Source organism: Oncorhynchus mykiss, chromosome 17 (genome assembly GCF_013265735.2).
Source record: "Oncorhynchus mykiss isolate Arlee chromosome 17, USDA_OmykA_1.1, whole genome shotgun sequence".
NCBI classification, from domain to species: domain Eukaryota; kingdom Metazoa; phylum Chordata; class Actinopteri; order Salmoniformes; family Salmonidae; genus Oncorhynchus; species Oncorhynchus mykiss.
In genome coordinates, this window is record NC_048581.1 from 10,655,653 (window position 1) to 10,678,652 (window position 23,000).

General features: G+C 42.6%; 1 protein-coding gene across 10 annotated transcripts in view; it reads left to right on the forward strand.

The window, feature by feature from the left end:
* The window catches only part of LOC110518032 (adhesion G protein-coupled receptor E5), a 135,044-nt gene that overhangs the window by 87,249 nt on the left and 24,795 nt on the right, over window positions 1-23,000 (forward strand). For 8 of the 10 annotated variants that reach the window (XM_036948886.1, XM_036948889.1, XM_036948891.1 and 5 more), the window contains 11 exons: window positions 533-655; window positions 1,343-1,474; window positions 3,865-3,987; window positions 4,643-4,774; window positions 7,111-7,242; window positions 15,450-15,493; window positions 15,623-15,733; window positions 15,844-15,997; window positions 16,189-16,308; window positions 17,628-17,854; window positions 19,558-19,734. In XM_036948886.1, coding sequence (XP_036804781.1) covers window positions 533-655; window positions 1,343-1,474; window positions 3,865-3,987; window positions 4,643-4,774; window positions 7,111-7,242; window positions 15,450-15,493; window positions 15,623-15,733; window positions 15,844-15,997; window positions 16,189-16,308; window positions 17,628-17,854; window positions 19,558-19,734 — 1,475 coding nt within the window. The remainder of the gene's footprint in view (window positions 1-532; window positions 656-1,342; window positions 1,475-3,864; window positions 3,988-4,642; window positions 4,775-7,110; window positions 7,243-15,449; window positions 15,494-15,622; window positions 15,734-15,843; window positions 15,998-16,188; window positions 16,309-17,627; window positions 17,855-19,557; window positions 19,735-23,000) is intronic. The other 2 variants (XM_036948890.1, XM_036948892.1) reach the window with 2 other exon arrangements.

Consider the following 23,000-nt stretch of genomic DNA (forward strand, 5'->3'; position numbering starts at 1 on the left):
ACAGTAGTGAAATGACTTAGTGGCCTCCTGGGTGGAATGTTTATTCATATTTTTCATACTTTTATAATTAATAAACGCTTTTGTTTAACTGCCGAAAATCTGGTCTTTCTTTGTCAAACGGTTTTGTTATATTTCAGTCTTCTGTGATGTATATAAAGTCTAATATCGGGATGCAAACTAAAACAATGATACATTTCAGCTCTGTATCTGACATGGTAGAGGTGTCTTATTTTTTTCATCCCATAACCAGGTGTGTGAGGTGTATATTTTTGTGTCAATGTTTAAGACTACCAAGAAACACTGTGACCCTGTTTTAGCCTACTGCAGTAAATCAATGGTACACAAACCATGTGGATGGTTGACACCCCTCGTTTAAGGTTGTTGTTCTGGAATGTTCTTTGTTTCCTCTCTCTCTCTCTCTCTCTCTCTCTCTCTCTCTCTCTCTCTCTCTCTCTCTCTCTCTCTCTCTCTCTCTCTCACACTCTCTCTCTCTCTCTACTCCCATCCTCCATCTTTCCATCTCTGTGTGCAGACGTGGATGAGTGTAAGGAGCAGACTGCTGATTGCCCCAACAACTCATCCTGTGTGAACACCCCAGGGTCCTACACCTGCATCTGCCAGTCTGGGTACAAACTAACAGAGAGCAGGTGTGAGGGTGAGAAACATGCTTTTATCATATGGGACTCCTTTCAACGTGATACTTCATATAAGTGTGTGTGAGAGACTGTGTGTGTGTGTACTGTGTGTGTGTGTGTGTTTACTGTGTGTGTGTGTACTGTGTGTGTATTGTGTGTGTGTGTGTGTGTGTGTGTGAGTGAGTGAGTGAGTGAGTGAGTGAGTGTACTGTGTGCGTGTGGCGCTCTGGGCATGTGCACAAACACACCTGGCAGATACACCTGTAACTGTTCGTCAGGGCTCAGTTACCATGGCAACAATACTGGTGAGGGGGCCGAGGCCATGTTATCCCTGACCTCTGACCTCTAACCCCTGATCCGTGACCTCTAACCCCATGACCTTTGGCCGAGTTCCAATCCAGATGTCTGCCTGAACTCACAGCTGTAACCATAACATGAAATAACAGCAATCTGATACCTGATTGTTGTTGTTCTGGAATGTACTTTGTTTCTTCTCTGTTTCTCATTTTTATTCTCACTGGGATGTGTTCAGTTGTCTGCCTCCTCCTCACTTCTCTCCTCAAGTGTTTATGTTAATGTTTGTGTAAACTCTCTCTCTCTCTCTCTCTCTCTCTCTCTCTCTCTCTCTCTCTCTCTCTCTCTCTCTCTCTCTCTCTCTCTCTCTCTCTCTCTCTCTCTCTCTCTCTCTCTCTCTCTCTCTCTCTCAGACATAGATGAGTGTAATGCAACTGCTGGTATCTGTGGAGGGGGAGGGACATGTCAGAACCAGGAAGGAAACTACAGTTGCCTCTGTCTACCTGGATACAGTAATCATGGCAACAAACAGGCGAGGTGCTCAGGTGAGGACAGAATATGGTACCATGATGCACTGCTTCCCACTATATGGTACAGTAAGGTACGATAACTTTGTCTGTCTTAGAAGAGGAACTAGAACAGGGTTCCTATTTGAACAGTCTTTTATTACGTCTATATCTAACATAACATAACATTACATCTATATCGAACATAACATAATATACCACTATATCCAACATAACATTACATCTATATCTAACATAACATAACATAACATCTATATCTAACATAACATAACATAACATTACATCTATATCTAACATAACATAACATAACATTACATCTATATCTAACATAACATTACATCTATATCTAACATAACATATCATACATCTATATCTAACATAACATACGTCTAGCAGACGCTTTTATTCAAAAGCAGCTTATAGCAAGGTAGTGGATACATTTTCACAAGCGTGGCCCCAGCAGGAATCTGGGGAGGAGGCACACGGGGACATTGGCGGAGTCAGGTAGGAGACCTGAGCCAACTCCCCGTGCTTACAGGGTGGAGCGTCGTACTGGTCAGGCACCATGTTATGTGGTGGAGTGTACGGTGTCTCCAGTGCATGTTCACAGCCCGGGAAAGTTACATCGCAGCTCCTCGAATCGGCCGGGCTAGAGTGGGCATCGAGCCAGGAGGGATTTACATGTACATTGGTTTAAATACCTCTCATCTCGTCATAACTGTCCCTCCTCCTCTAAGACAATGACAATAGAGTTCACAAGTCTTCTCCTACTCATACATTGCCTGCCACCTGTTATACAATCTACTACAAGCCCAAGGTTTCTCCCCTCCCTGGGTGGGGAGACTTCCTTCCCACAGTGGTCACAAGTTGTCTGCCACAGTTCCTGGATTGCTAACAGTTCCTCTTTCATATGGACAAACATCATTATACAGAGACAGGGTAGAATTCTGTTAGTTATAGTTCTATGTTAAATGTATACATCATTTAGTCATTATTCATAAAACTCATAACAGTGTGTGTGAGTGTGTGTGTGTGTGTGTGTGTGTGTGTGTGTGTGTGTGTGTCAACTACAGATGAGGATGAGTGTGTGTGGGTTCCCCCGGTGTGTGGCGCCCTGGGCATGTGCACAAACACACCTGGCCGATACACCTGCACTTGCCCGTCAGGGCTCAGTAACCATGGCAACAGTACACTAGCCCTTGACCCCTTTAATTTGTTAGCGTTCCACTCCAAATGTTTACCAGAACTCACAGCTGTACCCATCAAATGATACAGCAGTGATCTGATGCCCTATTGAGCTGTCAGTGAGGTGGAGCGCAGCCATTGGTTGATACAATACACCACCTGCATATCTAGTCAGATAGGAACTCGACCATCAGCCAAACACATCATATGACATAGCACAGTTGATGACGTAGCACGCAGCCATTGGTTGAAGCAAAAGCAATGACTGCAGTGTAGTCGGACTGGAACGTGACCCCGTACCCTAAACCAGTTTGATCGTGACCCCGTAACCTAAACCAGTTTGAACTGTGACCCCATACCCTAAACCAGTATGAACGTGACCCCGTACCCTAAACAAGTTTGAACTGTGACCCCGTACCCTAAACCAGTTTTAACTTGACCCCGTACCCTAAACCAGTTGGAACGTGACCCCGTACCCTAAACCAGTTTGAACTGTGACCCCAACGCATCGTCCTACCTTGCATGCGGCAGAACTAAGACTCTGGGTGCATCCCAATAATTTCTCCTTTCTCCTTTCTCGTGAAGTGTGCACTTGTTCACTTTCCTTCACTGAACTCACACTAAGATGCCTCCACCAATCCAATGCTTTTATTTTTGAAGTAGTGTACACTTCAGAAGGAAGGACAGAGTAGTGAAATGACTTAGTGGCCTCCTGGGTGGAATGTTTATTCATATTTTTCATAATTTTATCATTAATAAACGCTTTTGTTTAACTGCCGAAAATCTGGTCTTTCTTTGTCAAACGGTTTTGTTATATTTCAGTCTTCTGTGATGTATATAAAGTGTAATATCGGGATGCAAACTAAAACAATGATACATTTCAGCTCTGTATCTGACATGGTAGAGGTGTCTTATTTTTTTCATCCCATAACCAGGTGTGTGAGGTGTATATTTTTGTGTCAATGTTTAAGACTACCAAGAAACACTGTGACCCTGTTTTAGCCTACTGCAGTAAATCAATGGTACACAAACCATGTGGATGGTTGACACCCCTCATTTAAGGTTGTTGTTCTGGAATGTTCTTTGTTTCCTCTCTCTCTCTCTCTCTCTCTCTCTCTCTCTCTCTCTCTCTCTCTCTCTCTCTCTCTCTCTCTCTCTCTCTCTCTCTCACACTCTCTCTCTCTCTCTACTCCCATCCTCCATCTTTCCATCTCTGTGTGCAGACGTGGATGAGTGTAAGGAGCAGACTGCTGATTGCCCCAACAACTCATCCTGTGTGAACACCCCAGGGTCCTACACCTGCATCTGCCAGTCTGGGTACAAACTAACAGAGAGCAGGTGTGAGGGTGAGAAACATGCTTTTATCATATGGGACTCCTTTCAACGTGATACTTCATATAAGTGTGTGTGAGAGACTGTGTGTGTGTGTACTGTGTGTGTGTGTGTGTTTACTGTGTGTGTGTGTACTGTGTGTGTATTGTGTGTGTGTGTGTGTGTGTGTGTGTGAGTGAGTGAGTGAGTGAGTGTACTGTGTGCGTGTGGCGCTCTGGGCATGTGCACAAACACACCTGGCAGATACACCTGTAACTGTTCGTCAGGGCTCAGTTACCATGGCAACAATACTGGTGAGGGGGCCGAGGCCATGTTATCCCTGACCTCTGACCTCTAACCCCTGATCCGTGACCTCTAACCCCATGACCTTTGGCCGAGTTCCAATCCAGATGTCTGCCTGAACTCACAGCTGTAACCATAACATGAAATAACAGCAATCTGATACCTGATTGTTGTTGTTCTGGAATGTACTTTGTTTCTTCTCTGTTTCTCATTTTTATTCTCACTGGGATGTGTTCAGTTGTCTGCCTCCTCCTCACTTCCCTCCTCAAGTGTTTATGTTAATGTTTGTGTAAACTCTCTCTCTCTCTCTCTCTCTCTCTCTCTCTCTCTCTCTCTCTCTCTCTCTCTCTCTCTCTCTCTCTCTCTCTCTCTCTCTCTCTCTCTCAGACATAGATGAGTGTAATGCAACTGCTGGTATCTGTGGAGGGGGAGGGACATGTCAGAACCAGGAAGGAAACTACAGTTGCCTCTGTCTACCTGGATACAGTAATCATGGCAACAAACAGGCGAGGTGCTCAGGTGAGGACAGAATATGGTACCATGATGCACTGCTTCCCACTATATGGTACAGTAAGGTACGATAACTTTGTCTGTCTTAGAAGAGGAACTAGAACAGGGTTCCTATTTGAACAGTCTTTTATTACGTCTATATCTAACATAACATAACATTACATCTATATCTAACATAACATTCCATTACATCTATATCTAACATAACATTACATCTATATCTAACATAACATAACATAACATTACATCTATATCTAACATAACATTACATCTATATCTAACATAACATATCATACATCTATATCTAACATAACATACGTCTAGCAGACGCTTTTATTCAAAAGCAGCTTATAGCAAGGTATTGGATACATTTTCACAAGCGTGGCCCCAGCAGGAATCTGGGGAGGAGGCACACGGGGACATTGGCGGAGTCAGGTAGGAGACCTGAGCCAACTCCCCGTGCTTGCAGGGTGGAGCATCGTACTGGTCAGGCACCGTGTTATGTGGTGGAGTGTACGGTGTCTCCAGTGCATGTTCACAGCCCGGGAAAGTTACATCGCAGCTCCTCGAATCGGCCGGGCTAGAGTGGGCATCGAGCCAGGAGGGATTTACATGTACATTGGTTTAAATACCTCTCATCTCGTCATAACTGTCCCTCCTCCTCTAAGACAATGACAATATAGTTCACAAGTCTTCTCCTACTCATACATTGCCTGCCACCTGTTATACAATCTACTACAAGCCCAAGGTTTCTCCCCTCCCTGGGTGGGGAGACTTCCTTCCCACAGTGGTCACAAGTTGTCTGCAACAGTTCCTCGCCTGCTAACAGTCCCTCTTTCTTATGGACAAACATCATTATACAGAGACAGGGAAGAATTCTGTTAGTTATAGTTCTATGTTAAATGTATACATCATTTAGTCATTATTCATAAAATTCATAACAGTGTGTGTGTGTGTGTGTGTGTGTGTGTGTGTGTGTGTGTGTGTGTGTGTGTGTGTGTGTGTCAACTACAGATGAGGATGAGTGTGTGTGGGTTCCCCCGGTGTGTGGCGCTCTGGGCATGTGCACAAGCACACCTGGCCGATACACCTGCACCTGTCCGTCAGGGCTCAGTAACCATGGCGACGGTACTCTTAGCCCTTGACCCCTTTAATTTGTTTGCGTTCCACTCCAAATGTTTGCCAGAACTCACAGCTGTACCCATCAAATGATACAGTAACAATTTGATGCCCTACTGAGCTGTCAGTGAGGTGGAGCGCAGCCATTGGTTGATACAATACAACACCTGCCCATCTTGTCAGACAGGAACTCGACCATCAGCCAAACACATTATATGATATAGCACAGTTGATGACGTGGCACCAGCCATTGGTTGAAGCAAAGCAATGACTGCAGTGTAGTCGGACTGGAACGTGACCCCGTACCCTAAACCAGTTTGAACTGTGACCCCGTACCCTAAACCAATTTGAACGTGACCCCGTACCCTAAACCATTATGAACGTGACCCCGTACCCTAAACCAGTTTGAACGTGACCCTGTACCCTAAACCAGTTTGAACGTGACCCCGTACCCTAAACCAGTTGGAACGTGACCCCGTACCCTAAACCAGTATGACCGTGACCCCGTACCCTAAACCAGTATGAACGTGACCCCGTACCCTAAACCAGTTTGAACGTGACACCGTACCCTAAACCAGTTTGAACTGTGACCCCAAGACATCGTCTTGCAGGAGGCAGAACTAAGACTCTGGGTGCATCCCAATAATGTCTCCTTTCTCGTGAAGTGTGCACTTGTTCACTTTCCTTCACTGAACTCACACTAGCATGCCTCCACCAAGCCAATGCTTTTAGTTTTGAAGTAGTGTACACTTCAGAAGGAAGGACAGAGTAGTGAAATGACTTAGTGGCCTCCTGGGTGGAATGTTTATTCATATTTTTCATAATTTTATCATTAAGAAACGCTTTTGTTTAACTGCCGAAAATCTGGTCTTTCTTTGTCAAACGGTTTTGTTATATTTCAGTCTTCTGTGATGTATATAAAGTCTAATATCGGGATGAAAACTAAACAATTATACATTTCAGCTCTGTATCTGACATGGTAGAGGTGTCTTATTTTTTTCATCCCATAACCAGGTGTGTGAGGTGTATATTTTTGTATCAAAGTTTAAGACTACCAAGAAACACTGTGACCCTGTTTTAGCCTACTGCAGTAAAGCAATGGATGGCTGACACCCCTCATCTAAGGTTGTTGTTCTGGAATGTTCTTTGTTTTTTTTCTCTCTCTCTCTCTCTCTCTCTCTCTCTCTCTCTCTCTCTCTCTCTCTCTCTCTCTCTCTCTCTCTCAGACATAGATGAGTGTCATGTAACTGCTGGTATCTGTGGAGGGGGAGGGATCTGTCAGAACCAGGAAGGAAACTACAGTTGCCTCTGTCTACCTGGATACAGTAATCATGGCAACAAACAGGCAAGGTGCTCAGGTGAGGACAGAATCTGGTACCATGAGGCACTGCTTCCCACGATATGGTACAATAAGTTACGAAGAGGAACTAGAACAGGGTTCCTATTTGAACAGTCTTTAATTACATCTATATCTAACATAACGTAACATAACATACATCAATATCTAATATATCATACATCTGTATCTAACATAACATAATATACATCTATCTCTAAAATAACATTACATACATATATATCTAACATAACATAACATACATATATATCTAACATAACATAACATATATCTGACATAACATAACATTACATACATCTATATCTAACATAACATACGTCTAGCAGACGCTTTTATTCAAAAGCAGCTTATAGCAAGGTAGTGGATACATTTTCACAAGCGTGGCCCCAGCAGGAATCTGGGGGGGAGGCACACCGGGAGGTACACGATATGGTACAAACGATATGGTACAGTAAGTTACGAAGAGGACCTAGAACAGGAACTAGAACTGGGTTCCTATTTGAGCAGTCTTTAATAACGTCTATATCTACATAACATAACATACATCTAGATCTAACATAACATAACATGCATCTATATCTAACATAACATAACATTACATACATCTATATCTAACATAACATAACATGCATCTATATCTAACATAACATAACATGCATCTATATCTAACATAACATAACATAACATGCATCTATATCTAACATAACATAACATTACATACATCTATATCTAACATAACATAACATTACATACATCTATATCTATATCTAATATAACATAACATTACATACATCTATATCTAACATAACATAACATTACATACATCTATATCTAACATAACATTACATTACATACATCTATATCTAACATAACATAACATTACATACATCTATATCTAACATAACATAACATTACATACATCTATATCTATATCTAATATAACATAACATTACATACATCTATATCTAACATAACATAACATTACATACATCTATATCTAACATAACATAACATTACATACATCTATATCTAACATAACATAACATTACATACATCTATATCTATATCTAATATAACATAACATTACATACATCTATATCTAACATAACATAACATTACATACATCTATATCTAACATAACATTACATTACATACATCTATATCTAACATAACATAACATTACATACATCTATATCTAACATAACATAACATTACATACATCTATATCTATATCTAACATAACATAACATTACATACATCTATATCTAACATAACATAACATTACATACATCTATATCTAACATAACATAACATACGCCGTCTAAAAGACACTTTTATTCAAAAGCGACTTACAGCAAGGGGAGTGGATACATTTTCACAAGTGTGGCCGCAACGGGACTCGTACCCACAACCCTTGGCAATGCTTTACCAACATAACCACACATCACCAAAAGGCTGTCTAGACCAGGGGAGTCAAACATACGGCTCATTAAACGATCTCAGTCAACATTTAAATGACTAAAACTTAACCGTGTTGAATTGATAATGGACCTACATGTATGTTCTCTCTCATCTGTCCAGTTGTTAACTCAAATCAAATCAAATGTTATTTGTCAAATGCGCCGAATACAACAGGTGTAGTAGACCTTACAGTGAAATGCTGACTGACAAGTCTTTAACCAACAATGCAGTTTTAAGACAAATAAGTAAAAAAATAGATTACTTATCTAAAAAGAAAAGAATATATCAATTAAAGAGCAGCAGTAAAATAACAGTAGTGAGGCTAAATAGAAGGGGGTACCAGTACAGAGTCAATGTGGAGGCTATATACAGGGGGTACCAGTACAGAGTCAATGTGGAGGCTATATACAGGGGGTACCAGTACAGAGTCAATGTGGAGGCTATATACAGGGGGTACCAGTACAGAGTCAATGTGGAGGTTATATACAGGGGTACCAGTACAGAGTCAATGTGGAGGCTATATACAGGGGGTACCAGTACAGAGTCAATGTGGAGGCTATATACAGGGGGTACCAGTACAGAGTCAATGTGGAGGCTATATACAGGGGGTACCAGTACAGAGTCAATGTGGAGGCTATATACAGGGGGTACCAGTACAGAGTCAATGTGGAGGCTATATACAGGGGGTACCAGTACAGAGTCAATGTGGAGGCTATATACAGGGGGTACCAGTACAGAGTCAATGTGGAGGCTAAATAGAAGGGGGTACCAGTACAGAGTCAATGTGGAGGCTATATACAGGGGGTACCAGTACAGAGTCAATGTGGAGGCTATATACAGGGGGTACCAGTACAGAGTCAATGTGGAGGCTAAATAGAAGGGGGTACCAGTACAGAGTCAATGTGGAGGCTATATACAGGGGGTACCAGTACAGAGTCAATGTGGAGGCTATATACAGGGGGTACCAGTACTGAGTCAATGTGGAGGCTATATACAGGGGGTACCAGTACAGAGTCAATGTGGAGGCTATATACAGGGGGTACCAGTACTGAGTCAATGGTGAGACTATATACAGGGGGTACCAGTACAGAGTCAATGTGGAGGCTATATACAGGGGGTACCAGTACTGAGTCAATGTGGAGGCTATATACAGGGGGTACCAGTACAGAGTCAATGTGGAGGCTATATACAGGGGGTACCAGTACTGAGTCAATGTGGAGGCTATATACAGGGGGTACCAGTACAGAGTCAATGTGGAGGCTATATACAGGGGGTACCAGTACAGAGTCAATGTGGAGGCTATATACAGGGGGTACCAGTACAGAGTCAATGTGGAGGCTATATACAGGGGGTACCAGTACAGAGTCAATGTGGAGGCTATATACAGGGGGTACCAGTACAGAGTCAATGTGGAGGCTATATACAGGTGGTACCGGTACAGAGTCAATGTGGAGGCTATATACAGGGGGTACCAGTACAGAGTCAATGTGGAGGCTATATACAGGTGGTACCAGTACAGAGTCAATGTGGAGGCTATATACAGGGGGTACCAGTACAGAGTCAATGTGGAGGCTATATACAGGGGGTACCAGTACAGAGTCAATGTGGAGGCTATATACAGGGGGTACCAGTACAGAGTCAATGTGGAGGCTATATACAGGGGGTACCAGTACAGAGTCAATGTGGAGGCTATATACAGGAGGTACCAGTACAGAGTCAATGTGGAGGTTATATACAGGTGGTACAAGTACAGAGTCAATGTGGAGGCTATATACAGGAGGTACCAGTACAGAGTCAATGTGGAGGCTATATACAGGGGGTACCGGTACAGAGTCAATGTGGAGGCTATATACAGGGGGTACCACTACAGAGTCAATGTGGAGGCTATATACAGGTGGTACCGGTACAGAGTCAATGTGGAGGCTATATACAGAGGGTACCGGTACAGAGTCAATGTGGAGGCTATATACAGGTGGTACCGGTACAGAGTCAATGTGGAGGCTATATACAGGGGGTACCAGTACAGAGTCAATGTGGAGGCTTTATACAGGGGGTACCGGTACAGAGTCAATGTGGAGGCTATATACAGAGGGTACCGGTACAGAGTCAATGTGGAGGCTATATACAGGTGGTACCGGTACAGAGTCAATGTGGAGGCTATATACAGGTGGTACCGGTACAGAGTCAATGTGCGGGGGCACCGGTTTGTTGAGGTAATTGAGGTAATATGTACATGTAGGTAGAGTTAAAGTGACTCTGCATCAATAATAAACAGAGAGTAGCAGCAGTGTAAAGGAGAAAGGGAGGGGGGCAATGCAAATAGTCAATTTGAATAGCTGTTCACGAGTCTTATGGTTTGGGGTTAGAAGCTGTTTAGACTCTTGGACCTAGACTTGGTGCTCCGGTACCGCTTGCTGTTCGGTAGCAGAGAGAACAACCTATGACTAGGTTGGCTGGAGTCTTCGACAAGTTTTAGGGCCTTCCTCTGACACCGCCTGGTATAGAGGTCCTGGATGGCAGGAAGCCTGGCCCCGATGATGTACTGGGCCGTACGCACTACCTTCTGTAGTACCTTGCGGTCGGAGGCCGAGCAGTTGCCATACCAGGCAGTGATGCAACCTTTCAATGGTGCAGATGTAGAACTTTTTGAGGATCTGAGGACCCATTTCAGTCTCCTGGGGGGGCAATAGGCGTTGTCGTGCCCTCTTCACCACTGTCTTGTTGTGTTTGGACCATGATAGTTTGTTGGTGATGTGAACACCAAGGAACTTGAAGCTCTCAACCTGCTCCACTACAGACCCGTCGATGCGAATGGGGGCGTGCTCGGTCCTCCTTTTCCTGTATTTCACAATCACAATAACTGTCATCCAAATGAAAGCTAGACAGTCAGTGAGCATCTAAAATTCCAAAATCAATGGATATTTTGGATAATTGGACGCCGAGGGAATATATCCAATTTTAAGTGCAGTCCTCTGGACCTCGTTGAAGCCAAATGCGGCACACTTGGAAAAATGAGTTTGACCCCCTGAACTAGACTGTTAGAGAGGTCACTACCCTCACTGATCCCCATGCTACTTCCTCAAACAGAGGTTACAGTTGTGCCACTGCAAACCACCTCATAAGGACAGGTCTAGGTTCAGTTTTACTGTGTAAGCCTGGATAATGGTGATCAGTATGGGACTATGTAAACTGATCTGAGTGTGGTGCTTATATTACAGTAGGGACTTTCCTCTGCTGCTGTAGATACCGTTATTCCACTGGCAGCTTCCTCTTTGTAGTGCTGAGGCCAAAATGACACCCCTTTCCCTATATAGTGCACTACATTAGACCAGGGCCCTATTCCCTGTATAGTGCACTACATTAGACCAGGGCCCATAGAGCACTATATAATAGGTTGTCATTTGGGATGTGTCCTAGGATGGTTACCATGGAAACATTTCATGACTGGTGTGCTGTGGGTTTCTGGGTGTTTTAATCTCCACCTCAACTTCCTCTCTGTCTCATGTCTTCATTTATATCTTAGTTAGTTGGTATCTGATGGTTAACATGGTTACCCATGGCAACAACTTGGATCTACTATTGTGGTGTGGTGTGTTGTGTTGTTGTGGTATGGTGTTGTGTTGGGGTGTGTGGTGGTGTGTTGTTGTGGTATGGTGTTGTGTTGTGTTGGGGTGTGTGTTGTGGTGTGTAGTGTTGTTGTGGTGTGTATTGTGGTGTGGTGTGTATTGTGGTGTGTGTTGTGTTGTGGTGTGTTGTGTTGTTGTGTTGTATTGTGGTGTGTAGTGTTGTGGTGTGTGTTGTGGTGTGTGTTGTGTAGTGTTGTTGTGGTGTGTTGTGTTGTTGTGGTGTGTGGTGTGTAGTGTTGTTGTATTGAGGTGTGTGTTATGTAGTGTTGTTGTATTGTGGTGTGTGTTGTGTAGTGTTGTTGTATTGTGGTGTGTGTTGTGTAGTGTTGTTGTGGTGTGTAGTGTTGTTGTATTGTGGTGTGTTGTGGTGTGTTGTGTTGGGGTGTGTGGTGTGTGGTGTGGTGTGTGGTGTGTGGTGTGTGGTGTGGTGTGTGGTGTGTGGTGTGTAGTGTTGTTGTATTGTGGTGTGTTGTATTGTTGTATTGTGTTGTGTGTTGTGGTGTGGTGTGTAGTGTTGTTGTATCGTGGTGTGTTGTGGTGTGTGTTGTGGTGTGTAGTGTTGTTGTATCTTGGTGTGTTGTGGTGTGTGTTGTGGTGTGTAGTGTTGTTGTATCGTGGTGTGTTGTGGTGTGTGTTGTGGTGTGTAGTGTTGTTGTATCGTGGTGTGTTGTGGTGTGTGTTGTGGTGTGTAGTGTTGTTGTATCGTGGTGTGTTGTGGTGTGTAGTGTTGTTGTATCGTGGTGTGTTGTGGTGTGTGTTGTGGTGTGTAGTGTTGTTGTATCGTGGTGTGTTGTGGTGTGTAGTGTTATTGTATCGTGGTGTGTTGTGGTGTGTGTTGTGGTGTGTAGTGTTGTTGTATCGTGGTGTGTTGTGGTGTGTAGTGTTGTTGTGTTGTGGTGTGTTGTGGTGTGTGTTGTGGTGTGTAGTGTTGTTGTATCGTGGTGTGTTATGGTGTGTGTTGTGGTGTGTAGTGTTGTTGTATCGTGGTGTGTTGTGGTGTGTAGTGTTGTTGTATCGTGGTGTGTTGTGGTGTGTGTTGTGGTGTGTAGTGTTGTTGTATCGTGGTGTGTTGTGGTGTGTGTTGTGGTGTGTAGTGTTGTTGTATCGTGGTGTGTTGTGGTGTGTGTTGTGGTGTGTAGTGTTGTTGTATCGTGGTGTGTTGTGGTGTGTGTTGTGGTGTGTAGTGTTGTTGTATCGTGGTGTGTTGTGGTGTGTGTTGTGGTGTGTAGTGTTGTTGTATCGTGGTGTGTTGTGGTGTGTGTTGTGGTGTGTAGTGTTGTTGTATCGTGGTGTGTTGTGGTGTGTGTTGTGGTGTGTAGTGTTGTTGTATCGTGGTGTGTTGTGGTGTGTGTTGTGGTGTGTAGTGTTGTTGTATCGTGGTGTGGTGTGGTTTGTGTTGTATTTGTATTTATTAAGGATCCCCATTAGTTCCAGTTCCAGTTATCATGTGTGTGTGTATGCATGTCTGTTATCATGTGTGTGTGTGTGCATGTCTGTTACCATGTGTGCGTGTGTGCATGTCTGTTATCATGTGTGTGTGTGCATGTCTGTTATCGTGTTTGTGCTTATGTTTGTGTTGCTTCACAGTCCCCACTGTTCCATAATTTTTATCCATTTTTTAAACTTACTTGATTTGGAAGAGATTTCCATGTAGTCATGGCTCTATGTAGTACTGTGTGTTTCCTGTTGTCTGTTCTGGACTTGGGTATTGTGAAGAGACCTCTGGTGGCATGTCTTGTGGGTTATCTGACTTGCCTAGTATGAAGATACACATACATTGTTGTTGTGGTGCAGAAAATACACAGGTGTGTTATTTGTCATTGTGTTTGTGTTGTTGTGGTGCAGAAAAGACACAGGTGTGTTATCTGTCATTGTGTTTGTGTTGTTGTGGTGCAGAAAAGACACAGGTGTGTTATTTGTCATTGTGTTTGTGTTGTTGTGGTGCAGAAAAGACACAGGTATGTTATTTGTCATTGTGTTTGTGTTGTTGTGGTGCAGAAAAGACACAGGTGTGTTATTTGTCATTGTGTTTGTGTTGTTGTGGTGCAGAAAAGACACAGGTGTGTTATTTGTCATTGTGTTTGTGTTGTTGTGGTGCAGAAAAGACACAGGTGTGTTATTTGTCATTGTGTTTGTGTTGTTGTGCAGGTGGGATTGTTTAGTTGCGTAGGTGTGATTGTGTTGTGTCCTGTTGTGTTATGTTGTGTTGTGTTGTGTTGTGCTGTGTAGTGTCGATCCAGGTGTGATTGTGTTGTGTCCTGTTGTGTTGTGTTGTGTTGTGTTGTGTTGTGTCCTGTTGTGTTGTGTTGTGTTGTGCTGTGTAGTGTCGATCCAGGTGTGATTGTGTTGTGTCCTGTTGTGTTATGTTATGTTATGTTGTGTTGTGTTGTGTTGTGTCCTGTTGTGTTCTGTTATGTTGTGTTGTGTTATGTTGTGCTGTGTTGTGTCGATCCAGGTGTGATTGTGTTGTGTCCTGTTGTGTTATGTTATGTTGTGTTGTGTTGTGTTGTGTCCTGTTGTGTTATGTTGTGTTGTGTTGTGCTGTGTAGTGTCGATCCAGGTGTGATTGTGTTGTGTCCTGTTGTGTTCTGTTATGTTGTGTTGTGTTATGTTGTGCTGTGTTGTGTCGATCCAGGTGTGATTGTGTTGTGTCCTGTTGTGTCCTGTTATGTTGTGTTGTGTTGTGTTGTGCTGTGTTGTGTCGATCCAGGTGTGATTGTGTTGTGTCCTGTTGTGTTATGTTATGTTGTGTTGTGTTGTGTTGTGTCCTGTTGTGTTATGTTGTGTTGTGTTGTGTTGTGTCCTGTTGTGTTATGTTATGTTGTGTTGTGTTGTGCTGTGTAGTGTCGATCCAGGTGTGATTGTGTTGTGTCCTGTTGTGTTATGTTATGTTGTGTTGTGTTGTGTTGTGTCCTGTTGTGTTATGTTATGTTGTGTTGTGTTGTGCTGTGTAGTGTCGATCCAGGTGTGATTGTGTTGTGTCCTGTTGTGTTGTGTTATGTTATGTTGTGTCGTGTTGTGTTGTGTAGTGTTGTGTTGTGTCCTGTTGTGTTATGTTGTGTTGTGTTGTGCTGTGTAGTGTCGATCCAGGTGTGATGGCAGTGTTTTGTGTTTCCTTCAGTACTAACCTGTGACCAGTTTAAAGGGGATGAGACTCCTGGACAGGTGAGTTCTAAACCCAGACACCTGTGTTTTAATTAATACTTTCAAGAACTCTCTTCTGACACTACAATATATGTCCTGCTATAAATGTTTTTACTCACATGAAGTCAATGAACTTCTCCTCTCTCTCAGAATGTCCCAGGTTTAGCTGGTCTCCTGTCTCTGATGAGGAACAGCTGTTTGGCTTTAAATAACTCTGGGGACGCAGCCGGAGGGAGACTGACTGGAGATGGGTTACTGAAGGTAAACCACACACACACACACACACACACACGCACACCCACACGGTGCAATCGGTGCAAAACACCTCGTTCACTCACTTCCTGTTTCCTGTTTCTACTTCCTGTGTGTAGAATGTCTTCACGCAGATAGACAGTTTCCTGTCTCAAGGTATCCTAAGCAACAGCCGTGAGGTGAGTAGGTTGCTCGGCGCTGTGGAGGACGCCATGAAGCTCATAGCGCCGCAGCTCAGAGACAACCACACCACCATGGAAACAGACCACACAGGTAACACACACACACTCCTGAACACACACACACACACACACACACAAACATGCACACACACACACACACACACACACACACGAACATGCACACACAAACACACACACACACACACACACATGAACGCACATACACTACTGAACACACTCACACACATCCTCCTTCACCTTTTACCTTGTCCTTGTACACAGAGGCTGAGATTGCAGTGAGGAGGGGACAGACTCCGCCCATTGGGCCAATCAGCCTGGCCAATGACAACGCTCGACTGGACACCAGCTGGGAGACAGCCACTGGCAACGGGACGTACCCAGGTAGGCTACTCTTCATCATCATCATCACCATCATCACCATCATCTCGGCCATTCCTCACAGACCTCAATTATTAAGCTATTTTTATTTATGGTAGTGCACATGTACCTCAGGTCATTGCGGACCTGTTCCCTCAATCGATTTTGGTTAATACACACAGTAAAAGCCTCCTAGTGAATCTATTTAGAATAACCAAGCTCCTATTATTGATATATTCTAAGTATTTAGAACATCAAGTCAAAGATATCTTAAATCATTCCCCCCAAATTTGTGAATAAAGATCTCGTCACCACCCTTGTTGTGTACCAGTTCACCACTTGCCTGAAATAAACCCTCAATTCAGAGGTCAGGTCTTTGTCTTACGGATCCTGGATCCTGGAGCCCGTGCACGGTTTTCAGCAGTTCCTTGGGACGACAGAGGCAGGTATTGAGATCCGGCTCGAAGGACCAAATTGTTACGAGAATTATGTTCTCGTAATCCAATTCAATTAAACTACTCGGTCTGCAACCCCGAATTTGTAAGATCCTGGTTGAATGAAACAGACGGAGGCCCAGCTAAAATAGTCAAAATGTTTATTCACGAGAGCACTGGTTCGTTGTACAAAACCATTCATTTTATACTGGATCCTTACGCACATACAACACACACAAACAGACTCCTTACGCACATACTTTCACACACAAACAGACTCCTTACGCACGTACTTTCACACACAAACAGACTCGTTACGCACATACTTTCACACACAAACAGACTCCTTACGCACATACATTCACACACAAACAGAATGTATCCTACACACATACTGTCTCACTACCCAACTGACAGAGATTCGGTAGACCTTGAGACATTGAGACGTACTCCCCGTCCTCTCCCAAATCTCTAGTCAGGTTGGCACCGAATTTGGCTCAGACAGTCTGTGTTTTAAGATACTATAAAGACATATTGTACAGATATATTGTTTTACCCTAATTCTGACTAAAACTACACTCACAGATATATAATTTTACTGACTAAAACTACACACATCATTAGAATAATTTCATGATTCTCATCAATTTCATACAATTATATGGTTTCAGGGTGGAATATTCTAATCATTCATTTAAACATATAAATTCCATCAACACTAAGTACTCTAACTTTTAGTACCAATAACTTTCCAAAACTACCAATGTTGCCCAGAAATCTTGGATTCTGGATATTCTGTTTATTCCCTCTTTATTCCTGGAATCTTCCAACCAGGAAACCTGAAAAATCTGAGAATTCTGGGAAAGGTACAAGACATTCTGGTAACTTGTTTCTTTCTGTGCTTCACAGGTTTGACTCTGGCTGGGTTGGTGTGTTACAAGACAGTGGAGAGATATGTCAACAACTCCTTCCAAAACCTCACTGACACAGACACAGACACAGACACAGACACAGACACAGACACGGCGTCAAAGCCTAACTACCAGATCAGTTCCAAGGTGGTAACAGCTTTTGTCAGTAACCCAGCAACAGACCAACTCACCAAGCCTGTCATCCTCACCTTCAAACATCTACAGGTATCACTTAATAATATTATAATAGCTGATGTTAATATATGATGTATGTAAATATTATAGTATATTATAATAGCTGATGTTAATATATGATGTATGTAAATATTATAGTATATTATAATAGCTGATGTTAATATATGATGTATGTAAATATTATAGTATATTATAATAGCTGATGTTAATATATGATGTATGTAAATATTATAGTATATTATAATCGTACGTCTACAGCTAGGACTTTATCCTGACAATGGCCTAACATAATCACGATGGCCTAACATAATCACGATGGCCTAACATAATCACGATGGCCTAACATAATCACGATGGCCTAACATAATCACGATGGCCTAACATAATCACGATGGCCTAACATAATCACGATGGCCTAACATAATCACGATGGCCTAACATAATCACGATGGCCTAACATAATCACGATGGCCTAACATAATCACGATGGCCTAACATAATCACGATGGCCTAACATAATCACGATGGCCTAACATAATCACGATGGCCTAACATAATCACGATGGCCTAACATAATCACGATGGCAAAACAATCACGATGGCCTAACATAATCACGATGGCCTAACATAATCACGATGGCCTAACATAATCACGATGGCCTAACATAATCACGATGGCCTAACATAATCACGATGGCCTAACATAATCAGGATGGCCTAACATAATCACGATGGCCTAACATAATCACGATGGCCTAACATAATCACGATGGCCTAACATAATCACGATGGCCTAACATAATCACGATGGCCTAACATAATCACGATGGCCTAACATAATCACGATGGCCTAACATAATCAGGATGGCCTAACATAATCACGATGGCATAACATAATCACGATGGCCTAACATAATCACGATGGCAAAACATAATCACGATGGCCTAACATAATCACGATGGCCTAACATAATCAGGATGGCCTAACATAATCAGGATGGCCTAACATAATCACGATGGCCTAACATAATCACGATGGCCTAACAATCACGATGGCCTAACATAATCACGATGGCCTAACATAATCACGATGGCCTAACATAATCACAATGGCCTAACATAATCACGATGGCCTAACATAATCACGATGGCCTAACATAATCACGATGGCCTAACATAATCACGATGGCCTAACATAATCACGATGGCCTAACATAATCACGATGGCCTAACATAATCACGATGGCCTAACATAATCACAATGGCCTAACATAATCAGGATGGCCTAACATAATCACGATGGCCTAACATAATCACGATGGCCTAACATAATCACGATGGCCTAACATAATCACGATGGCAAAACAATCACGATGGCCTAACATAATCACGATGGCCTAACATAATCACGATGGCCTAACATAATCACAATGGCCTAACATAATCACGATGGCCTAACATAATCACGATGGCCTAACATAATCACAATGGCCTAACATAATCACGATGGCCTAACATAATCACAATGGCCTAACATAATCACGATGGCCTAACATAATCACGATGGCCTAACATAATCACAATGGCCTAACATAATCACAATGGCCTAACATAATCACAATGGCCTAACATAATCAGGATGGCCTAACATATTGACACTCTTGCTGCCTTCTGAAATGAAGAAACATTTCTCTAAGAAGTGCTTAGCCTCTCTCTCTCCCCCCCCAACCCAGGTGAGGGCAGAGTCATCAGAAATGAACTATACCTGTGTGTTCTGGCGTGTCCATTTAAAGGACGGGGCGTGGTCAAGTCGTGGCTGTACCAAAGTCACATCTAACGCTACATACACCGTGTGTTCCTGTTCCCACCTTAGCAGCTTTGCTGTTCTCATGGCCCTCTACCCTGTAAAGGTACACACACACACACACACACACACACACACACCGGATGATGTCAAGATAATGCTCCTTAAGTCGGTTAGGAATTCTACTTTGTGCATGACACAAGTAATTTTTCAAACAATTGTTTACAGACAGATCATTTCACTTATAATTCACTGCATCACAATTCCAGTGGGTCACAAGTTTACATACACTAACTTGACTGTGCCTTTAACTTAGGATAGCTGAAGATGCTTAACATTAACTGAGGATAGCTGAAGATGCTTAACATTAACTGAGGATAGCTGAAGATGCTTAACATTCACTGAGGATAGCTGAAGATGCCTAACATTAACTGAGGATAGCTGAAGATGCTTAACCTTAACTGAGGATAGCTGAAGATGCCTAACATTAACTGAGGATAGCTGAAGATGCTTAACATTAACTGAGGATGGCTGAAGATGCTTAACATTCACTGAGGATAGCTGAAGATGCTTAACATTAACTGAGGATAGCTGAAGATGCTTAACATTCACTGAGGATAGCTGAAGATGCTTAACATTAACTGAGGATAGCTGAAGATGCTTAACATTCACTGAGGATAGCTGAAGATGCTTAACATTAACTGAGGATAGCTGAAGATGCTTAACATTCACTGAGGATAGCTGAAGATGCTTAACATTAACTGAGGATAGCTGAAGATGCCTAACATTATTAACTGAGGTCTTTGTCTTAAATGGTGCAGATGGGTCTTCAAACCAAACTAGCTAACTTTGTTAACAGGGTAATTCTCTCTTTCCCTCCCTCCCTGCATCTTGATGTTATACAGTGGTGATTTTAGCATGTTAATCTTGGGGGGGAAACCCAGAGAAATGTGGGATGCATGTCAGCAAGCCACTACACAACACAACACTAAACAATACATGAATTGCACTATAATGGTGAGAAACGGTGGCCACAAACTGTTAGGACCTACATAAACAGCAGTCCAAACACCTTACCACTGCTACACCTGGCTTTCAGCTGAGCCTTGTCCGGCAGCGAAACAGTTTATTCAGCCTCATTTACTGCCTTTAAAAAAATACATAGCTGATATGGCTGTCTTGCTTATTAAACAAAATTGTTTTCTACTGACAATTGAGATACAAACTATGTCATAAGGGGACGACAAGCGGCTAAGAGGCAATACGTCATTTTGATTAAGACATTAATGAGCGAACGACGACGGACGTGGTGAATATAACTATTTGTTCAGCAATTTTGAAATGTACATTGATAGAATTCAGAACACGGGTCGTTCTTGCAGTGTTCTCCCTCTACACCAAGTCAGAACCATAGGATAAATAAAGGGGGCATATAGACAATGAAAGCTCTTAAAACAGTGTTCTCCCTGAACAACAAGTCAGAACCATAGGATAAATAGGGGGCATATAGACAATGAGAGCTCTTACAATATTCAATGATTACATTTCTCTAAAACAGGTTATAGGCTCCATGTGCACCACCAAGTCTGAACGGTAGGTGAAATAAAGAGGTGAAAATAGACCAAACTACTAGGGTGAGGCACATTGAACGCCGTTTGGGTCTTTGATGTCAAAAAAGAAACACTTCAAATAACACTATTCTATTATAGAATGTTGTGTGTGATGAATTTGTGTGTAGGCCAAGTGCCACCACTACTATCAGTAGCATTGTCAAAACTATACACAAAAAAAGTTATAAAGTAAGCACACCGGCCACGAACGATGTGTTTACAATCCTGCGTTGTTACAAATAGGCCAAATTATTAAGGTGAGGCACATGGGCAAATAACAGCTTACTACACAACATACACTTACTACCTTCTTAGCTACAGTATACATATCTCCCTGGCATATTACATAATTTAAACAGCAGCATACCAGACTATTTTGGATTCACCTTATTGTGCTGTGCCCACTTGAACAGGAAGGTGGCGCGGCGATCCTTCATGGGCAAATTTTGTCATCAAAGTCTGGTATTCTCTGGATATATGGTGCTTTCAGGACAACTGGGAACTCTGGAAAAATTGTATCATGATGACGTCAGTGATCTACAGTATACATATCTCCCTTGCATATTACATCATTTATACAGCAGCATACCAGACATTTTTGGACTTTACTTTGTGAGCAAATTTTATCATCAAACTTTGTCATCAAAGTCTGGCATTCTCTGGATTTATGGTGGGAACCCTGAAAAAAAACACACACAGCCACTCCATTGAAATCAAGCTAAAGATTGCTTTGCATTGCTTGCAGTTAGCCACTGATTCCTTACAAACCACTTACTGTTGGGTTAAGATGGCGCCGGAGAAGAAGACAGATGTTTTTTATTTAAATTTGAATGACCTGTATTCCGCCATAAGCAAACCCAGAGTTGACGCTCCTAGTACCTGGGGACTTTAATGCAGGGAAACTTAAATCCATTTTACCAAATTTCTATCAGCATGTTAAATGTGCAACCAGAGTGAAAAAAACTCTGGACCACCTATACTCCACACACAGAGACACATACAAAGCTCTCCCTCGCCCTCCATTTGGCAAATCTGACCATCATTCTATCCTTCTGATTCCTGCTTAGAAGCAACAATTAAAGCAGGAAGCACCAGTGACGAGATCAATAATAAAGTGGTCATATGAAGCAGATGCTAAGCTTCAGGACTGTTTTGCTATCACAGACTGGAATATGTTCCTGGGATTACTCCGATGGCATTGAGGAGTACACCACATCAGTCTTTGGCTTCATCAATAAGTGCGTCGATGACGTCATCCCCACAGTGACCATACGTACATTCCCCAACCAGAAGCCATGGATTACAGGCAACATACGCACTGAGCTAAAGGCTAGAGCTACCGCTTTCAAGGAGCTACCGCTTAACCCGGAAGCTTATAAAAAATCACGCTATGCCCTCCGATGAACCATCAAACAGGCAAAGCACCAATACAGGACTAACATGAAAGCCAAACCGGCTGCGCGAGTGGTGTTCTGTCCTCCCACACCAAACGCGATCGACACGCAGGTTGAATATCAAAACAAACTCTGAACCAATTACAGTAATTTGGGGACAGGTCGAAAATCATTAAACATTTATGACAATTTAGCTAGCTAGCTTGCACTTGCTAGCTAATTTGTCCTATTTAGCTAGTTTGCTGTTGCCAGCTAATTTGTCCTGTGATATAAACATTGAGTTGTTATTTTACCTGAAATGGTACAAGGTCCTCTACTCCGACAATTAATCCACACATAAAACAGTCAACCGAATCATTTCTATTCAT